Below are 19,276 nucleotides of genomic sequence, written 5' to 3' on the forward strand. Positions count from 1 at the left end.
GGTTTTAAAAGGATTGAACACAACAAAATTTTACTGTGAATAAATCTTTTGATGAGATAAGACTTGTCCCAGGATAGGAGCTTATATCTTTCTTTTGTCAACTGGGAGACAGATGACTGAAAGGAGAAGTGGAAACCAGCAGTGGAACCTCAGCAATTTTAGAAAAGTACACTGGCAGTTGAGGGTCTGGTTCTTGATTTCCTCAGAACTGCCCATGTCCTCCTCCCCATTAGAAAGTTACCCTGGGATAGTCAGACTCAATTTGAAGGTCACCTTCATGTGATATACATGCCATGTAAAACACTAACGTTTTCTCCTTCTGAATTCATAGAGGTTAGTGGCTCATCTTAGAATTTCATTTCATTTGGGGAGTGGGGAGGAAACATTTCATTTTATTTCTTTGTGCAGTTAAGCCTAGATTTATTTTTGTAATTTAAGACCAACAGGAATATAAAATCTATATATTTGGTTCAGGTTAGTCATTGTGAAAAACAGTACCTTCTTTGCAGCTTTTAAAAATGGAATATGGCAGGCATTGGGGGTTAATAAACATTCAAAAACATATCCAGCCTGCAAAATTTACATTGCCTTTCAACGTATCTTTAGTTTGTATTTTAGGAGTTGTTATCTATGACCACCACCACCCCCACTGCTTTCCCTACCCTACAAAAGAATGAACAAATGATAGGAATTCTAATTTAATCATCTTTTGATTTCTCTTACCTCAGCAGAACCTTCCAAGTCCCAGACACGTAAACCTAAGTGTGGCAAAGGAACTCACTGTTCTCGAAATGCATACATGTTGGTTTATAGACTACAAACTCAAGAAAGACCCAGCACGACTATTCAGGTACCAGGTACGCAATTTTTCAGTATTACTTAAGGCAAAGATTTTTGAATGCCTTGCTCCAAGACCAATGATTAGAACAGGTGACTTTTATCTATTATGATAGGTTGACTGTGTATATGGTAAGTGGTAAAAGTGCATATAATCATAAATTTGATTTAAAGTGATGAATTTTTAAAATAAAGAAGGCTTTCACAGAGCTATTCCACGGACCTCTGTAAAGAAAAACAAAAGCAATTAAAGAAATGCCTGTGGAGAATAAAGACGAATTTAAAGAGCAATTCCATTCTGTTTTGTTCAGCTTGTAAAACAGTTGTGGGTTTAGCCACTTATAAATCTTCTAGGTTTAATTTTTTTTAAAAAAGGAAAAGCCACTGCTTGCCTGAAGGCAGTCTTTAGTTGCCATCTTACCTAATCCTGTGCTGTGCTCCGTGGCACCATTTGTTGTGAATGGTGTTTCTGAGCCATTGGATGTTTCCGGTTGGCTGATATTATGGAGAACCAGGTCGAGGAACCCCCTGGTATTATTAGGGGCTGTCTTCAGCTTTGCTTCTGCCTGCAGGTTGGAGGGCAACCGCAGTATGAAGTTGCTGCCAAAATCTCAGCCAGTGTTTGCTGTAATTTAGAGTTCGGCATGGTTCTTGGTCTTTGGAAAACAGCATAAAGGTTTTTCTGTCTTTTCTGTTCTGAGTAGCCTTTCTTCAGGAGCTGGTGGATCGAGATAATTCCAAATTTGAGGAGTGGTGTGTGGAAATGGCCGAGATGCGTAAGCAGAGTGTGGATAAAGGAAAAGCAAAGCATGAAGAAGTTAAGGAGCTGTACCAAAGGTTACCTGCTGGAGCTGGTCTGTAAGATATTCTGGGACAGCACTGTTGCCATTAAGTGCCTTGTTTCTTTTATGTCCGCAAATGTATATGAACAAACGTTCCCCTGCCCTTCCTTATTTATAACCCATTAATGCCAGCTTATGCCCTATACACTTACTATGTAAACCAGCGTTAACTTAATGTATAGCATTCCGTATAATTCTAATCATGTACTTTTAAAAATGGGAAGCTCTTAATAAATTATGAGGTTTAGGTCAGGACTCTGCATATATAACTCTTACAGGTATTTCTAATTTGTGAGACATTAGCGTATTTTTAAAAGAAAAAATCTGATCAGGCTACAATGGAAGCAACTTGCCTAGTCTGTTTCCTTGCATGCTTTGTGTGCCAACAGTATTAACAGGCATTCTTTTATATGAGTGCTCTTTTTATGATACTGTTAGATTATTCTGAAATTGAATATCAAATAGTCTAAGAATAGGAAAGCTTTCTGCTGACATCTAATTTCTTAAGAATTATCCCACACAGTCCAGCTCATTCTTTTACTCTATATGTTTATTCAAGTTTATCTAATGCCTCATAAAGGGAACCTCAACTTTTTAAGGCTGGTATGCCATTTGTAATAATATGTTTTTTGTCATTTCATAGGCAATTCCCCATACCCAACTCCTACTTAAAAAAGAGACAGTTTTACTAATTTTAGAGAATAAATACTCAAGCATAATTGTACTTGTGGTTTTGTTGTTTTGATATCTCAGTTTTCCATTACTGGTATAACTTTAAGCAAAAAATGAATATCAATTGCTACATCTGTAAAAATATCTCTCAAAAGTTCTGTCTGAACTGTACCTTAATTTGACTCTCAGCTTTCTTTGTAATTTGTTATTCTCACTCTGTTTCAAGAGTTGGGATTATCGTAAAGAACTAGACTGACCTTAATTTTATTGGAAATAGTTTGGAAGTGAACATGTAATTAAAATCTCTGAATTTATTGAAAGGAATTGGTACCTCAAAATCTATTTTCTGGACTTTGTTGATAGCTTCCTGGATTCACAGGACAGGAGAAAGGACTTTCTGGGTCTATAAACTAGAATGCTATTTTTGAGACACGCTTTAAAACCTCGTGGTCCAAATATGTTATGTTTCAAATCTACACTGTGCTCTTGGCTGTTTTCATTCCACCTATAAGAACCTGTACTCATGCTCTCGGAGTATGTATATATGTCATCAGCACTCGTGTTATGTGCTTATTATTTTTCATATTTACAGTAACCATACGTGGTAGAAAGTCCATGTTTTCCTAAAATATTGTCGATCTCAAAATCAATGACCGTGGTTTTGTGCTGCCAATCAAATCTTACTTTTTTTCCTAAATCTTTGTGAACATATTAAAAGAAGGGTCATTTACTATAAAATATGAACCTCACCAGGAACCAGAACACTTTTCGCCCTTTTTATTTAAATTGAAATAAATTATTTTTTAATAATCCTAAATTATCTCTAGGTAAGTTCTTTCAGATATTTTTGATGCCATGGTCTTTCTAGACGTCATCCCTTTTCGAAAGAAAAGTTCCTGTTTAAAATCCAGGCATTTAAAACTGCATATAAATAACCTTGAAGCATAGTATATATTTTCCTTTGGTAAATATTTTGATAGTTTTCTCACTTCATCAGATGCTGAGATTTTTATACAGTGTGTTATCCCAACTTGACGGAGTTCTTCCTCCTGTTTGTTAGTTGATTATCCATGCTTTGGAATCCCAATAATAGAGAACGTCTTTGAGAAACTGCCAGGAGTGTTTGTTTAGTGGAGACCCCAGTTGTTAAGGAGACTCTTGATAGAAATTGATACAGCTCTTTCAAGGTTTTTCTGATCTTCATATCTTATATTGATAGCCTTAAAGTTTAACCTATGGGAACTCTCCTTGGGAAAAGATTAGCTATGCTAAGACTTCTTTTTTGCTCTTTTGGGTAGAGATCATTCATTACCATTATGTAGTGTAAAATGCCCCAGTCATGTTACCTGTCCTGAGTCTTAAGGTCTCCACTTTTATATAATCGTGCAAATATACGATTAACTTTTCTGTATCTCTTTTCCTCCAACAAAGCTCAAAATGCTTCACATATCTTATCTTTTACATTCAGCAACATCCCTGTGAGGTAGGTGGAAGGCAGGTATTATTACCTTCATTTTACAAGTAAAAGATCTGAAGCATAGAGAGTTCAAGTGACTTGCTCAAGTTCAGTTTCTTGGTGGCAGAACTTGGACTCAGCTTGTGGTCCCGGGCTCTTCCTCTGCAGCTGTGTCAGAGCTGACCAATCAGTTGCGAGGCTCTCAGTTTATGATATACAGTTTTAGCACAAATAAGGGATCCAATTTTGTTTTTGTAAAAATTGAAATGTTTTACACTGAACTTAAAATGGAAGTTAGTTTTCAGACTTGTAAATTTCAGGGAAGTATGAAATTGGTCAAAATGGGCTTTTGAGTTGAATTGTCTATCCCTCAGATCTCATCAGAAATAGTATCATAATACAAATATATAAATTCAACCTCTGTATGTTTTCTTCTATGTTTTATGCTGGGACTCACTGGAGATCTTTGTAAGTAATCAAAGCTGGCCCTTTATCTTTAATTTTGGCTTTTATGGAACTCTGGGGCTGTGTTTTCCCAAATTAAAACTCATCTTGAGGTGTCTGGCTGTATCTTAATTTTTCCAACTTTGGAATCAATACATTTGACTCTGGTGCACTTCATCCTAGAAGTTGCTTAACATAGCTTAATTTCTTAAAATACATAATATTGATTTGTGTGGGGAAATCAACTACCTTTTAATCAATGTCAGTATCATCTTGGATGAAGAAAAGTTCCGGTGTTGAAACGGACTTGTGCGGTTGTAGCTGAGTGAGGTTAATTTTTTAATTTAAGACCTAGTCAGACTTCTCATTTTAACTTTCAGTTGTGTATCACACATGGATGATAAATATTTGTGAAAATCACTATGGGAGTGAGGCTATGTGATTTGCGAGCTAGCTTCGAGTGTGGCTTGTCACCAAGCTTGGGTGTCCTGATCAGAGCTCTGCTGTGCTATCAAGCAAGACACTTCTCTCTGTGGAAGCCTCTTTTGTAGAATGTGGTTAATAATACCAGCCGATCTTACAGGGCAGTGTGCACAGCTCCTGGAACTCAGTTGAGTGGTAGTTAAATGGTGCTTTGTGCTGTACTCATCAGACATCTTCCCTGAACAATGAGTCTTCTTGGTTCTGCTAACTTTGGAAAGAGTTTGCGTTGCCTTTTGAGGAAAATGAATGTGTCATTCCGTCAAAAGGCTGTAAAAATACATAGGCTCTTTCCCTTGCTTTCTTCCTCAGAGCCCTATGAATTCGTCTCTCTTGAGTGGCTGCAGAAGTGGTTGGATGAGTCAACGCCTACCAAGCCTATTGATAATCATGCTTGCCTATGTTCCCACGACAAGCTTCATCCCGATAAAATATCGATTATGAAGAGAATATCTGAATATGCGGCTGACATTTTCTACAGTAGATATGGAGGAGGACCAAGACTAACTGGTAATTCAAGCTGTCTTCTCTGCTTTAAAAAAGGAGTGCTGCATTAAGTCATCATCATATGATCTTTTTTTTTAAGTGTTTGTTTATTTTCGGTGCTGAGTCTCAGTTTTGGCATGTGGGAGCGTCACTGCTCCTCATATGGTCTCCATGATCATTTGACTCAGATTGTGCTTAGACCTCATCTTTCATGTACTTTGCAAAAAGGATCTGCTACCTCAAGTAGAAGTTAAGAAGCATTATACGTGGTATATTTACAACATTAGAAAAGAAACTGATACTGCTTATTCAGCTTTGTTTTGTTTTCTGACAAAGCAGACAAAATAGGATACATTTGAGAAAGCCATCTAGTAGTGTTTCGTTATTTTATTCAGTACCCTTCACAGTATTGGTCTGTGATACCCACATGAAGGGCTTAAACAGTGAACATGGCGTTTAGAGTTGCCGGATACATTGATCACTCTCCTCTCTTTCACAGCCTCTATTATTTGATGACGGTCTGGCAGAACTTGCATCAAAATCTTGTAAAAGGTTTTACTTTGTGGCACCGACAGTCAAAGCGCATTATAACGTTTTATTACCAATGGTTCCTTACGCAGGATAGCCCCATTGCTGTCTTGATGTTTCTGTCACCAAAATAATTTAGGACGTATACCAGTTTGCTGAATTGTCAGCATTAGTGACTTTGGGTTAAAATTCTTCATTGCTTTATGAAGTGCTGAAAACATTTTCATCACAGAAAATCTGTCTGTGAATACAGTCTTTTCTTTCGTTTCCTCTGTCTCAGTGAAAGCCCTGTGTAAGGAATGTGTGGTAGAACGCTGTCGTGTGTTGCGTCTGAAGAACCAACTGAACGAAGATTATAAAACTGTAAATAATCTGCTTAAAGCAACAGTAAAGAGGTATGTTAACATGGTGTATATTGTTTCATAGGCTAAAAAACCAAGTAGCTTATTTATGAATAATAGAGACTTGGGATCTTCGGAAGAAAGAAGGTAATGAGTGATTAGCCACATCAGATTAAATTTTGCAGTGATCACCACTGAGGCAAAGATAGAGCTGAGTGGCAGCCCCTCTGGCTGTATTCCATCCATTATAAAGGTGGAAGCAGAGATGTGGATCTGAGGCTTAAACAACCTGAGGCCGGGTGCTCGCCTGTGTCCAGGAATCGGGAAATGCTGATGTTGGAAAACCATTCTAGCAGGCCTTCGGGTGTCCCCTTGAGAGAGGCTGAAGTAAGAATGTTAACAAACTGCACATCTGACTACCTGCAGTTTCGTAGTGAGGAGTAAAAATGGCCAAAATAGGTTAAGAAAGCATAAGTGCACAGAAGCAGATACTGAACTTTTGATTCAGTTTTGTTATAATCTTTATAAGGAAAGGAGGGAGAAGGATATTAAGAATGTTGCTTGCATAATTTTGCATTCTCTCTTTATTCCACAGCAGTGACGGATTTTGGGTGGGGAAGTCCTCCTTACGCAGTTGGCGCCAGCTGGCTCTTGAACAGCTTGATGAGCAAGATGGCGATGCAGACCAAAGCAATGGGAAAATGAATGGCAACACCTTAAATAAAGGTAATATTTATCAATAAAACCTGTTTGTAGGTGGCTGTGAATTATACCACAATTGTAAGCACTTGTTTGTGGTAAAATTGTTTTGGGGCTTCCCTGATGACAGTAAAGAATATGCCTGCAATACAGGAGACCTGGGTTCGATCCCTGGGTTGGAAAGATCCCTGGAGAAGGGAATGGCTACCCACACCAGTATTCTTGCCTGGAGAATCCCATGGACAGAGGAGCCTGGTGGACTATACAGTCCATGGGGTCGCAAAGAGTCAGACACGACTGAGCGACTAACACTTACACACCTTCAAAATTGTTTTAATTCCTTCCGTGTAATGCCTAAAGCGCTCAAAAATGTCTCAGAACAAATAAAAGATTTGTAAGCTATTGAAAGTGAGCAAGGGGCATTCCTCATAACCTGACCTGCTTTGGGCTTTGGGTCTCTCTAATTAGTCCCAAGAAAAATTATTTTAAATTTTGCTCCAGCTAAAGTTTTTAAGAAAAGTCTGTTTGTTGCAAATTGCCCAATGTATAGCTTATTAGCCATACTGAAAGACTGAGTTTGTTAAGTGAATGACCTTGAACTTCTGCATTTTTCATCTAGGAGAAAAGGCAGGTTTTGAATAGCATTTTACTTATAAATTCTTTGGAGATTTCTGAAGTTATGCTTGTAAATAGGAAAAGATATTAATGTCAGTCAATGACTCAGTTCAGTTTTGTAATCAGTATTTTATAAGATCATGGGAAGTTAAGGCATTAAAACCTTTTAACTTTAAAATAGAAATTGAACAGTTTATTAATTGAGAGATACAATTAGTGATCCATAAGAAATTATTTCATGTACCTTTTGTCTCCAGATATTAGTATTTACCTACATATATTTTTATTATTTTAATATTCTTAACCTACTGAATTATTCTGTATTTATTGCATTTGAATGTCTGTATCATTTTATTTGGTATGGGACGTCTCATGTCACTGCTTTTTCTTTTTAAGAATGTAAAAACACTAGAAAGTGAAAATGACTCAGTCTTATCTTTTTGCCACCCTATGGACTTCTCCAGACCAGTGTACTAGAGTGGGTAGCCTTTCCCTTTTCCAGGGGAATCTTCCCAACCCAGGGATCGAACCCAGGTCTCCCACATTGCAAGTGGATTCTTTACCAGCTGAGCCACAAGGGAAGCCCAGGAATACTGGAGTGGGTAGCCTATCCCTTCTCCAGCGGGTCTTTCCAACCTAGGAATCAAACCGGGGTCTCCCGTGTTGCAGGTGGGTTATTTACCAACTGAGCTATCAGGGAAGCCCAAAGCCACTATTAATTTTAAACTGACTTTTTTTTTTAATATTTAAAAATTTGGAGAGTGTTTTTCTTTTGGTTAATGTATTTTATTGTGCTGTATACTTCATGAAATTAACATTAGTTTCAATTTTATTTTGTATTGTTTTTGAAAAGATAGTTTTAAATATAGTTAATGTATTATAGCAATTATATATGGTATATGACTTTTACGTTGTATATCACTATGCTGTCTACTTGAAGCTTCTATAATGTTGTACATCAACTACTTCACTAAAAACAAAGATTGAAAACATGACTTTTAATGTGTCATGTGACCTAGGGTATTAAATATCTTGTATTCTTTCAAGCCTTTTTTAATATATCAGTGATCTTTCCTTTTTTTTTACATTAAAGTATAGTTGATTTACCATCTTGTGTTAGTTTCTTGGGTGCAGCAAAGTGATTCAGCTATACACACATGCAACATTCTTTTTCATATTATTTTCCATTGTGGTTTATCACAGGATGTTGAATATAGTTCCCTATACTAAACAGGAGGAAATAGTTGGTTATCCATTTCATATATATAAGCTTGGTCTGATAATCCCAGACTCCTAGTCCCATCCCTCTCCTGCCTTTCTTCCCTTTGGCAACCACCATCTATTCTCTAGGTCCCTAATTCCCAATGTAAGACACCCATACATTGGTGTCCGCGTTCGGGTTCCAGCGAACCTTCATTTAAAGTTTGATGCCATAATAGAAAATGCCTTGGTGTCCTAGATTAAAAACATGTTCATGTTGCTTTCAGAGTAATAAAATGCTTCTCATCTCCCCCTTACTCCATTCAAAGATTTTAAAAGCTTGAAGCTAGGTAGAAGTAACAAAGTCTTTCTACCAGATATCCCTGTAAATAGTGGGCTTTCAGAATGATGCTTCCATTGGCACAGTTGTGGATCTTCCTTAGACAGTCAGTGTTTTAAAATCTAGCGACTAAATTTCATTGAATGCATATATTTAACATTGAATATATATGTGTATATATAAAATATACATTGCATGTATATATATATAATATAAATTGAATGTATATTATATATAATATACATTGAATATATAATATATATTGAATGTATATATATAATATACATTGAAAGTGTAGGCTTGTATATAGAATGTGTATATTTATTTAACATATTTCAGCTTTTTACAATTAGTTTGTAAACGCAGATGCAGTACCTGCTTCTTTGCCTAATTTTCACTTTGTGTGACCCAGATTGAGAAACAGACAGGAGACAGAGTTACCTGGTCATGTGTTTTTGCCCGTTTTTTCCACTTGAACTTTTTTTTTCTACTTGAGCTTTTTAATGACTAATTAATAAATTTTAATTCAGATTTATTAATTTAATAATTTTAAGTAAATGTTCTTTATATATGTTAAGTGTATCAAAAGTGTGTTATGTGCTTAACCTGGAAAATCCATGGATCACTATTCTAATCTGTTGGTGCTTAGGACTTACTTTACATAATCCTGTTCCCTGGTATACACAACTACAAATTGACAGTTGTCACAGTGTAGACAAGTAGGAAAAGCAGCCTTTGTAAGAGAACTGGTAATAGGGAAAGGAGTGTTTTAATTATGTATATTTAACATTAAAGGTTGAATCTTTATTTCATTAGCCTTCTAAAGCTTTCTCTTGTTGCTCTAAAGAATCGATGGATGAAAGTAACATGAAAGTATATGATTATCCTGCTTTATGACACAGTATTCTAAGTACCTAGATTAGAATTAATGGGAAGATGGATGAACTGTTTTTCAGTTTGAAAAAAAATGCATATTTTCTTACGTAACCCAAATCTTTAAAAAGTAAAACTGCCATTCAGAAATTGTTCTTTCCTTTTAAGGGAAAGATGAAACACTTCTTACTTAGCTCAACTGTGTCAGAATCAGCTGGGTCTAATTTTTAGAATGTTTTAAAGTTTTCTGTGTTTGAAGCTATGTAGTGTCGTGTCTTTGCTCCTTTGAACTTTAAATGTAGCAGCTAGAAGAGTTACTATGTGTATATCTTTTGATTAGATGAATCAAAGGAAGAAAGAAAGGAGGATGAGGAGGAACTGAATTTCAATGAAGACATTCTGTGCCCACATGGTAAGCCAAAAGTGTCAGACTCCCTTGTTAGTGTTTGGCATATCATAAATATTTTGTTAACAATATTGCATGCTCAGAGATTAGGCCCTAACGTGGAAGGCATGGTGGGGTAAGTGGCTTTCTGAACTGGCCGTGACCTGATGGTTCTGTTCTCTCGCTCTCTTCAGCAGCTAGCTTCTGTGGCCTGCCTTCACGCCAGTGCCTCTCAAACCTTTTCCTTTCTCCTCACAGGAAAGATTGTAAATAATACAAGATGGAATTTCCCCATATTTTAGAGGGGAAAATTTGTCACGTTGAAGGGCTTTCTGAGCTTGAAGGGGATGTTCAGTTATTTCCCATTTCTGTGTCTATGTCGTTATCCAGATTTGAACACTTTGAAGGCAGCATTTTTATATTCTCCTCAGGACTGTTTCTGGTTTAGTTTCTTAGACATTGATTGACTAGCTACTGTGTACTCTATATACTCTTAGTTTTCCAAATCTTTATTAATCCTGTGTATTTGTTCACGTGTGTTGGTTTTAGTGAGAGCTCACTTGTAATAGATGAGTTTGTTTGTTTTTTTTCCTTTGGAGAGGGACTCCTTATATATATCATATGGTTTCCCGTTGTCAGCACTCCGAAAGCCAAAAAGGTATCTCCTTCTCAAAGCCTTCTACTGAATAAGTTCCCCGCTGACCCTGCCTTCCTTCTTTACTCTCACCCTCCCTCCCTCCCCTGGGAAGAACTGGCTTGCAGAGACACTCGGATGTCAGTGGTGGATCTCTTAACCCCTGTTGGCATTTCTGGCTGTGTGCTAACATATTGAAAATACTCAGAATTCTCTTTTTTAACTGAAGTATAGTTAATTTATTGTGTTAATTTATTGTGTTACTTTTATATGTACAGCAAACTGGTTCTGCATATGTGAACATGCCCATATATATTCTTTTTCAGGTTGTTTTTCATTACAGGTTACTATAAGACATTGAGTATAGTTCCCTGTGCTTACAGTTTATCCAGTTTATATGTAGTAGCATGTATCTGCTGGTCTGAATCTCCTTATTTATCCTCCCTCTGCCCTCCCCCTTGGTAGCCATAAGTTTTACTTGCTGTGTCTGTGTGTCTGTTTGTTACATAAGTTCGTTCGTATAATTTTTTCTTATATTCCACATATGAGCGGTATCATGCAATATCTGTTTGACTTCCCTTAATACGATAACCTTGGGTCCGTCCGTGTCGCTACCAGTGGCCTTATTTCCCGCTTCCCGTTTGGCTGTGCTGGGTCTTCACTGCAGTGCTCGGGTTCCCATTGCGGTGGCTTGTCTCCTTGGGAGCACGGGCTGTGGGCACACGGGCTTCAGTAGTTGTGGCTCTTGGGCCCTAGATCACAGGTGCAGTAGTTTTGGCAAATGGGCTTCGTTGCTCCAGGGCTTATGGAATCTTCCCGGACCAGGGATCGAACCCACGTCTCCTGCACTGGCAGTGGGTTCTGACCCACTGCGCCATCAGGGAAGGGCCTATTTCATCTTTTTTTTTTTTTATGACTGGGATTAATGGTCTGAATTCTTGTCAGTCCTGATCAATTCCTTAGTTCTTCATTGCCTCATTAGGAACCCATACTTGATGCCTAACCCTTGCTCTCATTCACACCTTATTTTTTCTTTTTTGACTGCACTATGCAGCGTGCAGAGTCTTAGTTCCTGGACCAAGGATCAAACCCTTGCCCCCTGCGTTGGACTCACAGAGTCTTAATCAGTGGACCACCAGGGAAGTCCCTAAATCAGTGATTTTGTTAATAAAGATTCCTTGGTGATGGTGTTAGTAGTTGTCACATGAGTGATACTTCCATGCCTGTCTTTCCAGACACAAACTCACTGCCTGCCTGTGCAGGAGATGCAGGTTTGTTCCCTGGGTCTGGAAAATCCCCTGGAGAAAGAAATGGCAACCCACTCCAGTACTCTTGCCTGGGGAATTCCATGGACAGGGGAGCCTGACAGGTTACAGTGCATGAGGTGGCAAAGAGTCGGACACAGTTGGTGCATTACTAGAGCACAGTGGGAACACAAGTTTGAAGGCAGATGTGTAACCCTGAGTGGTAGACAGATTAAGTAAGCCCTAGAGGAAGGTGATGTGAACAGCCAGAAGTAAATTAGCTTTTCTCCTGATGCTTTCATATCAACTCTCTTTTTTTTTAGCCTTTTGCTGTAGATTTGCACACAGCATAAGTGCTTCCATTTTGAGTCTTGAGGAATCTGTAGTTAAACACTAAGTTTCTGTGCTTGATGCTGCCTAGCAGGGTGAAATGGTGCCAGAACACCGATTGTCTTCCTCCCTCGCGCACTGACATTTGCTCTCAGCCCACCTCTCTCATCTTGTCATTTCAGTTTTACAGCTTTGACTAGAAAGCATGGCAGAGCTGAAAGTGATTTCAGGACTTGTGCCTTGCCCCTCAGCTTGTCAGAAACGGTACATGAGCTTTTTTTTAGATCTTCTAGCTTGATCTGCAACCCAGTGCAATTTGGTTGCTGCACCTAGTTATCTCGAGTGTAAAAAGCATCATCTCAGCTCTTGTTTTTGGGGATATCACCCCTCAGTGTACCACGCCCATGGCAGCAGGGTTTTCAGGTGCAGAGTGTGGAAACTTGCTGAAAACCTACCCCTCACTGGAGTTGCATTCAAACTTGCTTCTGAGCTGTGGCCATGGTCCTCATAGTACGGCAAACAGTAAGATGATGGTTGGGCATTTGTTGAGTGTTGTGCCCAGGAGTTTTCCAAGTGTGTAGCTATTAACTTACTGCTGTATTATTATTATACTGATTCTGCTGATGAATAAGCAGACTGAGGCATAGAGAGGTGGGTCGTTCGCTAAAGGTCACCATACTTGATAGTTAATTTCCCCCTAGTTGTGTAATCGTCAGAAATTCTTTTTCTTTGAAAATTTGAAGGACTTCACGGATCTTTCAATGTACTGTTTGTTCAAAGCCCTTCATAGACAATTTTTGTCCCTTCCACTTTTGGCAACTAATAAGATCTCTGTCCACAGCCCTGGGACACTTCCCCCTGTGCAGGTCCCAGCGCATGTACTGTGTGAGGTGCTCTGTGGATGCCTCCCATATGTGCAGTGTGAGGGACCACAGGTTTCCTCGCTTGGTGTCCCCACGGGGCTATTTCACTACAGAATTCTCAAATTTCATTATCTCCTCTCCGGCTGCTCAGATTTCTCCATAAGAGTCTTTCCTTCTTCTGCCTGGAAACCGCAGAGCCGACTGTCACTTCAGGGTTATAGAGAAGAGGGCTTGGAACCTCTGCCTTCTGTACAGAAGCCTTCACTTAGCTGCATGCATCTCAGCATGCTGCCTCACATCTCTGCTTTGCGTCCCCAGTCAGAGGCCCGAGGTTTTGTGTCATCAGAGCAGCTTGTGTCTTCTTTTGTGGGTAGAGGAGGGCAGGAATCTGTAAAATGTATAGAAGAGGGAGCCAGAATTTTCAGTTCAGTTCAGTTGCTCAGTCGTGTCCGACTCTTTGCAACCCCATGAATCGCAGCGTGCCAGGCCTCCCTGTCCATCACCAGCTCCCGGAGTTCACTCAAACTCATATCCATCAAGTCAGTGATGCCATCCAGCCAGCTCTTCCTCTGTCGTCCCCTTCTCCTCCTGCCCTCAATCCATCCCAGCATCAGAGTCTTTTCCAATGAGTCAATTCTTCGCATGAGGTGGCCAAAGTATTGGAGTTTCAGCTTTAGCGTCAATCCTTCCAAAGAACACCCAGGGCTGATCTCCTTCAGAATGGACTGGCTGGATCTCCTTGCAGTCCAAGGGACTCTCAAGAGTCTTCTCCAACACCACAGTTCAAAAGCATCAATTCTTCGGCGCTCAGCTTTCTTCACAGTCCAGCTCTCACATCCATACGTGACCACAGGAAAAACCATAGCCTTGACTAGACGGACCTTTGTTGGCAAAGTAATGTCTCTGCTTTCCAATATGCTATCTAAGTTGGTCATAACTTTCTTTCCAAGGAGTAAGCATCTTTTAATGTCATGGCTGCAGTCACCATCTGCAGTGATTGTGGAACCCCCTAGAATAAGGTCTGACACTGTTTCCACTGTTTCCCCATCTATTTTAACCATCTTTTAAACAGACTGTAATCCGTTCCCTTCCAGGTACCCCAGTTTCCTGGGTTTGTGGGGGCAGTTCTGTAGTGTAGTAAATCTGTTTGCTTCTTGACTTTTGTCGATTTAGAGTTCATTTTTCTTGCATCTCGTCTATCCACCTTCTAACCTATAAAATCTATTGCTGTTGCCTCTGTTCTTTTTTATCCTTCGTTATGATTTTATGTCTTTCAGTAAAGATCCCTGTTACTGTGGTTTTAATGTCATTTTAAAACATCATTTTAATCTAGAAATCCTTGTTTGAATTTTCATGTTCTAAAGCTTGTATATATTTATCACGGATTTTATGTGAACTAATCATGGATTACATTCTGTTAGGTAGTTTATGCTGTCACAGAGTTCAGCATTTACTGCGGATATTCCAGATCCATCAGGCTGTCTTATCCATTTCATTCTACATTTATTTAACAGTTAACCTTCCTTGTTAACTTATGTTGTTTATTACACTTGTTTACTAAGGAGCTGAGCAGTTTTTTAATTAATCTTTTTTTTTTTTTTTGCAAATTCTTTGGATGTTCTGTGACCCAAAATATTAGGGTTTGAACTAGATTTTGTCAGGGAGGAGATTTATCCAGAATCTAAACTCATTGTTAACTAGATTTCTATTTTTACCCAAAGAATCTTTGGGGATTACATTATCCTGATATGTTTGGTGAATTAAATCTCTCATGACTCATTTGATCCTTGTATTCAGAGATGTTGCTTACAAAATGAATTTAATTTATTGGCTTTCTCTTAAGATTTAAGAGAGCGTTACATATTCCAGGATACAAGTCTGATTTCTAGAAGTTCATATGTCTTGAGTAAAAGTTCATTGTTAGGTTAAACAATATCCAGATATGTTAAATCCTGGTATGCTGATGTGAACCTGAATTTAGAAGCATAGCTAGGAGTAGAGCAAAGCGCTTTATTAACCAATTTCTGACTTTGGTGACTTTTTAAGTAAACTTGAGTTATTTTTTTTTTAATTACCTGAGAAATGTACATCCAACATTATAGCCAGTCATAAAGTAAAAGCACCCTTACCCAAAAGAGAGGCAGTGTAGACTCCAGCACCTGTGGAATCCTGTTTCAAATATGTGTTTATATTATTGTTTCCTTCATTCTCTCTCCCTTTCTTAAACCAGATTTGTTTATACCACATATATGCAGAGGAAAGGTCCTTTTAATAAAAAAGAAACCACTTTGAAAAGTGTGATTGCCTTGGAATTACTTTTAAAGTAGTTATAGAAGTCTGCTTTAATCTTTTTTATAGCTGTGTTATATTTCACCATAAAGGTGTACTGAATTGAAGCCTGATTATCCAGTTAGTGTGTAAAATTATAGTAATAAATTCCATAAAAGAAAAAAATAATAAATTAAATTTTAAGAAAATAATAAATTCCATAATTGTGTCTGAAAGTAAGCATTTTAAAGTAAGTTTTCATAACCTCAGAGGAAGTTTGTTAACCTCCTCTTCAGAAATAAAGTTATTTTTTACATTATGACCTATTTTCTCTAGTAGTAAATATATTAAAGCAATGTAATCTTTTCTTAGGATTAATCAAAGCTCACTAAGAGGAAGTGATGCATGGAAGTTAAGAAGGTGAATTTTGAGGCATTAGAAACTATGGAGTTTAGATGAGACAGATCTGGTTTTTATATCCCAGCTTCGTTATTCACCGATTGCGGTGACCCTTAGTGTATTAATTTCACTGATTCTTGATTTATTTATTATGTAAAATGCATAAAGCAAAGAATTAAGATAGTACATTTAGAAAGCCCCTGGCTTTCTATCTCTTATTAAACATGTAGGTATCTTGCCAATGGCAGTAGAAACACAGTTTCTTTTGGAAACTTAAAAGAATTTTTTGGGGTCATGAAGCATATAGGTCCATGTATGCACCTCGCTGTCTGCTGGGAACAGCTGAAGGAGTGGAGCTAGACCCACAGACAGAAGGAGGGATAGAGTGGGGAGAGTGGCCCTGGACTGCTGGAAGCACCCATGTGAGCAGCAGATCGAGGAGGGGCTGATGGGGCCCAGGGTCACTGCCATGCGGACGTGTCTGTGACCTGAGGAAAGGAGGGTGGTGGTGCCTAGTCCTCTGCTTATTTCTTCTCTTCTTGGGTTTCTAAAGATCCACAGGGTTCAGATGTTTGCAGTAGTAACAGCAAACCAATTGGATATTGACTGGAGATGGTCTTCCAACTTAACAGTAGATTGCTTTACTATTTAACTGTGAGGGTCACACAACATTGAAAATAGCATTTTGGTTCAGGGTGAATTTAGTAAAGTAATAAGACAAAATGGGAGAAAATGCATTCTGCAGGAAATTGTGCCGTTTGAATGTAGGTGGAGATGAAATGCTGTTGGACAACCTCCACGGTGGCACCCCAGAACCTCTGGAAGCCCTCTTATATTGCGTCCTTCACTGGCAGGAGGAAAGACCTAGATTAAGGACAAAGGAATGGCTAGCTCCTTTAGAATTAGATGAAATTTAAAATTTAGAGATTTTGAAATTGGGGAGAGAAAATTACAGCACTTTGGAACAGGAGGATAAGAAGCGCTACCAATTTGTATTAAGTAGATTTTGGCAGGATATATATTAACTTTTTTTTTCCAAATTCCCCCCCCCCCTTTTTTTTTTCTTTTTGACCTAGGTGAATTATGCATATCAGAAAATGAAAGAAGGCTTGTTTCTAAAGAGGCTTGGAGCAAACTGCAGCAGTACTTTCCGAAGGCTCCCGAATTCCCAAGCTCCAGGGAGTGCTGTTCACAATGCAAGGTACGTGCCGCCCGCAGCCCTGGCAGCTGGGGAGCCACAGGTCTCCTCCCTGGACTGATTTGCCAGGAGGACTGGCGTTGCGCTTTGAGTGGAGGTGCAGGGAGGCGGCAGGTCCTGTGCTGGCAGCTGGGGATGGCTGATCGCTTCCTGCTTGATTCTCTTTCAGATTCTAGAAAGAGAAGGGGAAGAAAACGAAGCCTTACATAAGATGATTGCAAACGAGCAGAAAACTTCTCTTCCAAATTTGTTCCAGGACAAAAACAGACCGTGTCTTAGTAACTGGCCGGAGGTATCATGATTCCCACAAAGGGGTAGAATCCATCTCACCTTTGTAAGGCCCTTGCCAAGTTCCTGAGTGAACAGTGCTTTCAGAATAATGAGATCGTCTCTGTTTCTTACATTTGTATAGTTTTCTAATCTGGAGGATTCGACTCTTGCTCATGGTTGCTTGATAGAGGGCTCTATTTCCGTTTTATTTATGAGACTTGAAAGGGAAAACCCACAGTATATGGAGACATTTTCTCTATAGGATTTAGGTTAAGAATGCAGTGAATTTAAGAGATACTTTGGTCTGATTTTTCTGTTCCAGGAAACAGATGTCCTCTACATTGTGTCACAGTTCTTTGTAGAAGAGTGGCGAAAATTTGTCAGGTAAATACCAAAGGTTACCTATTTCCTTTTTCTTTTATTTTTGATTACAGTATTTTTAATTCATGAATCGTAATCATGGTACCTTACCTTTTACTATAACAGCCTATACTGAAAGCTTTTTTCCTGAGAATTTAAATGAATAATCCTAAGAAGTACATTTAGTTATTAATATCCATGAAAAATGTCTCTAATTTTTAAATAATCATAAAAAAATCTTCTCTTCAGTCATGCCATGGTGAAGTATATTGATCGTCCTTTGCTCCTTTGAGTAGGAAACCTACCAGGTGCAGTCCTGTGTCATCGGTCGGAAACAGCGCTCTCCTGTGTCCCCACGGGGGCCTCATGTTTACATTTGCTTCCATGACCAAAGAAGATTCTAAACTGTGAGTTTCTTCTCTTCATGCGATGTTTGTTTCTGATGGTTAATAGAATGTGTTTAGGAAACGTCTCGTCTAACACAGTCTATTTTAAGAACCAATCTTCTCTTGAATTGTGGGATTATTTCCTCTGGTATAACCAAAGGTTGGCTTGTCTTTTTTTTTTTAAAGGCTGCTTCTTGTGCTCGCTGTGGGATTATTTCCTCTGGTGTAACCAGAGGTTGGCTTGTCTTTTTTTTTCAAGACTGCTTGTTGTGCTCACTTTGGCAGCACATATACTGAAAAGAAAGACTGCTTCTCCATAAAAGTCAGGAGGCTGCCTGAGGCTACTTGCTCTTATTTCTCCCCTCTCCTTCCTGGAGCCCCGCTTTCTCCTTAGAAATTGCTAGTACCCAGGGCAGTGTCTAGGTTACGTCGTTCCCCTCTGTAGCTAATTTCTTGGCTCAACTTTGGTTTTTGAGGTTTAGCCATGTTGATTCGTGTTGATTCGTGTGCCTCCAGTACATTTAGTTTCTCTGCTTTTTTTCATACAAAAGAAAGTCATAGCATTCTTTAATTTGAAAAACTACCATTCCTGTTGGTGTATCTTTTCCTTCTCGATTTTTTTGTATTAAATAGTGGTTTTGATAGTTTTGGTTTACAGATGGATTATGTCCTTGTGTCTTAAAGCATGTTGTGTTTTTTTGCACAGTATAGCTCTCATATGGCCCAGTGAGTGGCAAATGATACAAAAGCTCTTTGTCGTGGATCATGTAATTAAAATCACCAGAACTGAAGGAGGTGATGCAAGCCCTTCAGAAACACAGTATATTTCTGAGCCTAGTAAGTGTTCAAATCGCTCTTGGTTTATGTAGTTAAAAGTTACAATTTTAACTGGGAGGGAAAGAGTATGTCAGTACTGTATTCTTTACTTAAAGATCTCCTGGTGGTCCATTCTGTATTCCTTAGCTGGAAAGTATCATATAATGACTGTACTTGTATGTTTTTTGACAGTAAAAATTTACTTATTTGCATATAATAAAATACAGCCATTAAAAAATAAGAGGAGTAGTTTGATGAATACTCTCTGGTAACTTTGAAATGTTCCTTTAGATCTTTCCTTCTTTGGGTA

The 19,276-nt window shown here is 38.6% G+C and overlaps 1 protein-coding gene across 6 annotated transcripts in view; it reads left to right on the top strand.

Annotated features, from left to right (window-relative positions):
• Nucleotides 1–19,276, top strand: part of USP48 (ubiquitin specific peptidase 48) — a 73,059-nt gene that overhangs the window by 37,604 nt on the left and 16,179 nt on the right. For 2 of the 6 annotated variants that reach the window (XM_068967098.1, XM_068967103.1), the window contains exons 10-20: nt 729–857; nt 1,542–1,691; nt 5,044–5,241; nt 6,026–6,140; nt 6,682–6,812; nt 10,154–10,225; nt 17,013–17,137; nt 17,304–17,426; nt 17,727–17,788; nt 18,061–18,171; nt 18,857–18,987. In XM_068967098.1, the coding sequence (XP_068823199.1) occupies nt 729–857; nt 1,542–1,691; nt 5,044–5,241; nt 6,026–6,140; nt 6,682–6,812; nt 10,154–10,225; nt 17,013–17,137; nt 17,304–17,426; nt 17,727–17,788; nt 18,061–18,171; nt 18,857–18,987 (1,347 nt within the window). The remainder of the gene's footprint in view (nt 1–728; nt 858–1,541; nt 1,692–5,043; nt 5,242–6,025; nt 6,141–6,681; nt 6,813–10,153; nt 10,226–17,012; nt 17,138–17,303; nt 17,427–17,726; nt 17,789–18,060; nt 18,172–18,856; nt 18,988–19,276) is intronic. The other 4 variants (XM_068967100.1, XM_068967099.1, XM_068967102.1 and 1 more) reach the window with 4 other exon arrangements.

The sequence above is a fragment of the Capricornis sumatraensis genome, chromosome 3 (genome assembly GCF_032405125.1).
Source record: "Capricornis sumatraensis isolate serow.1 chromosome 3, serow.2, whole genome shotgun sequence".
Classification (NCBI taxonomy): Eukaryota; Metazoa; Chordata; class Mammalia; order Artiodactyla; family Bovidae; genus Capricornis; species Capricornis sumatraensis.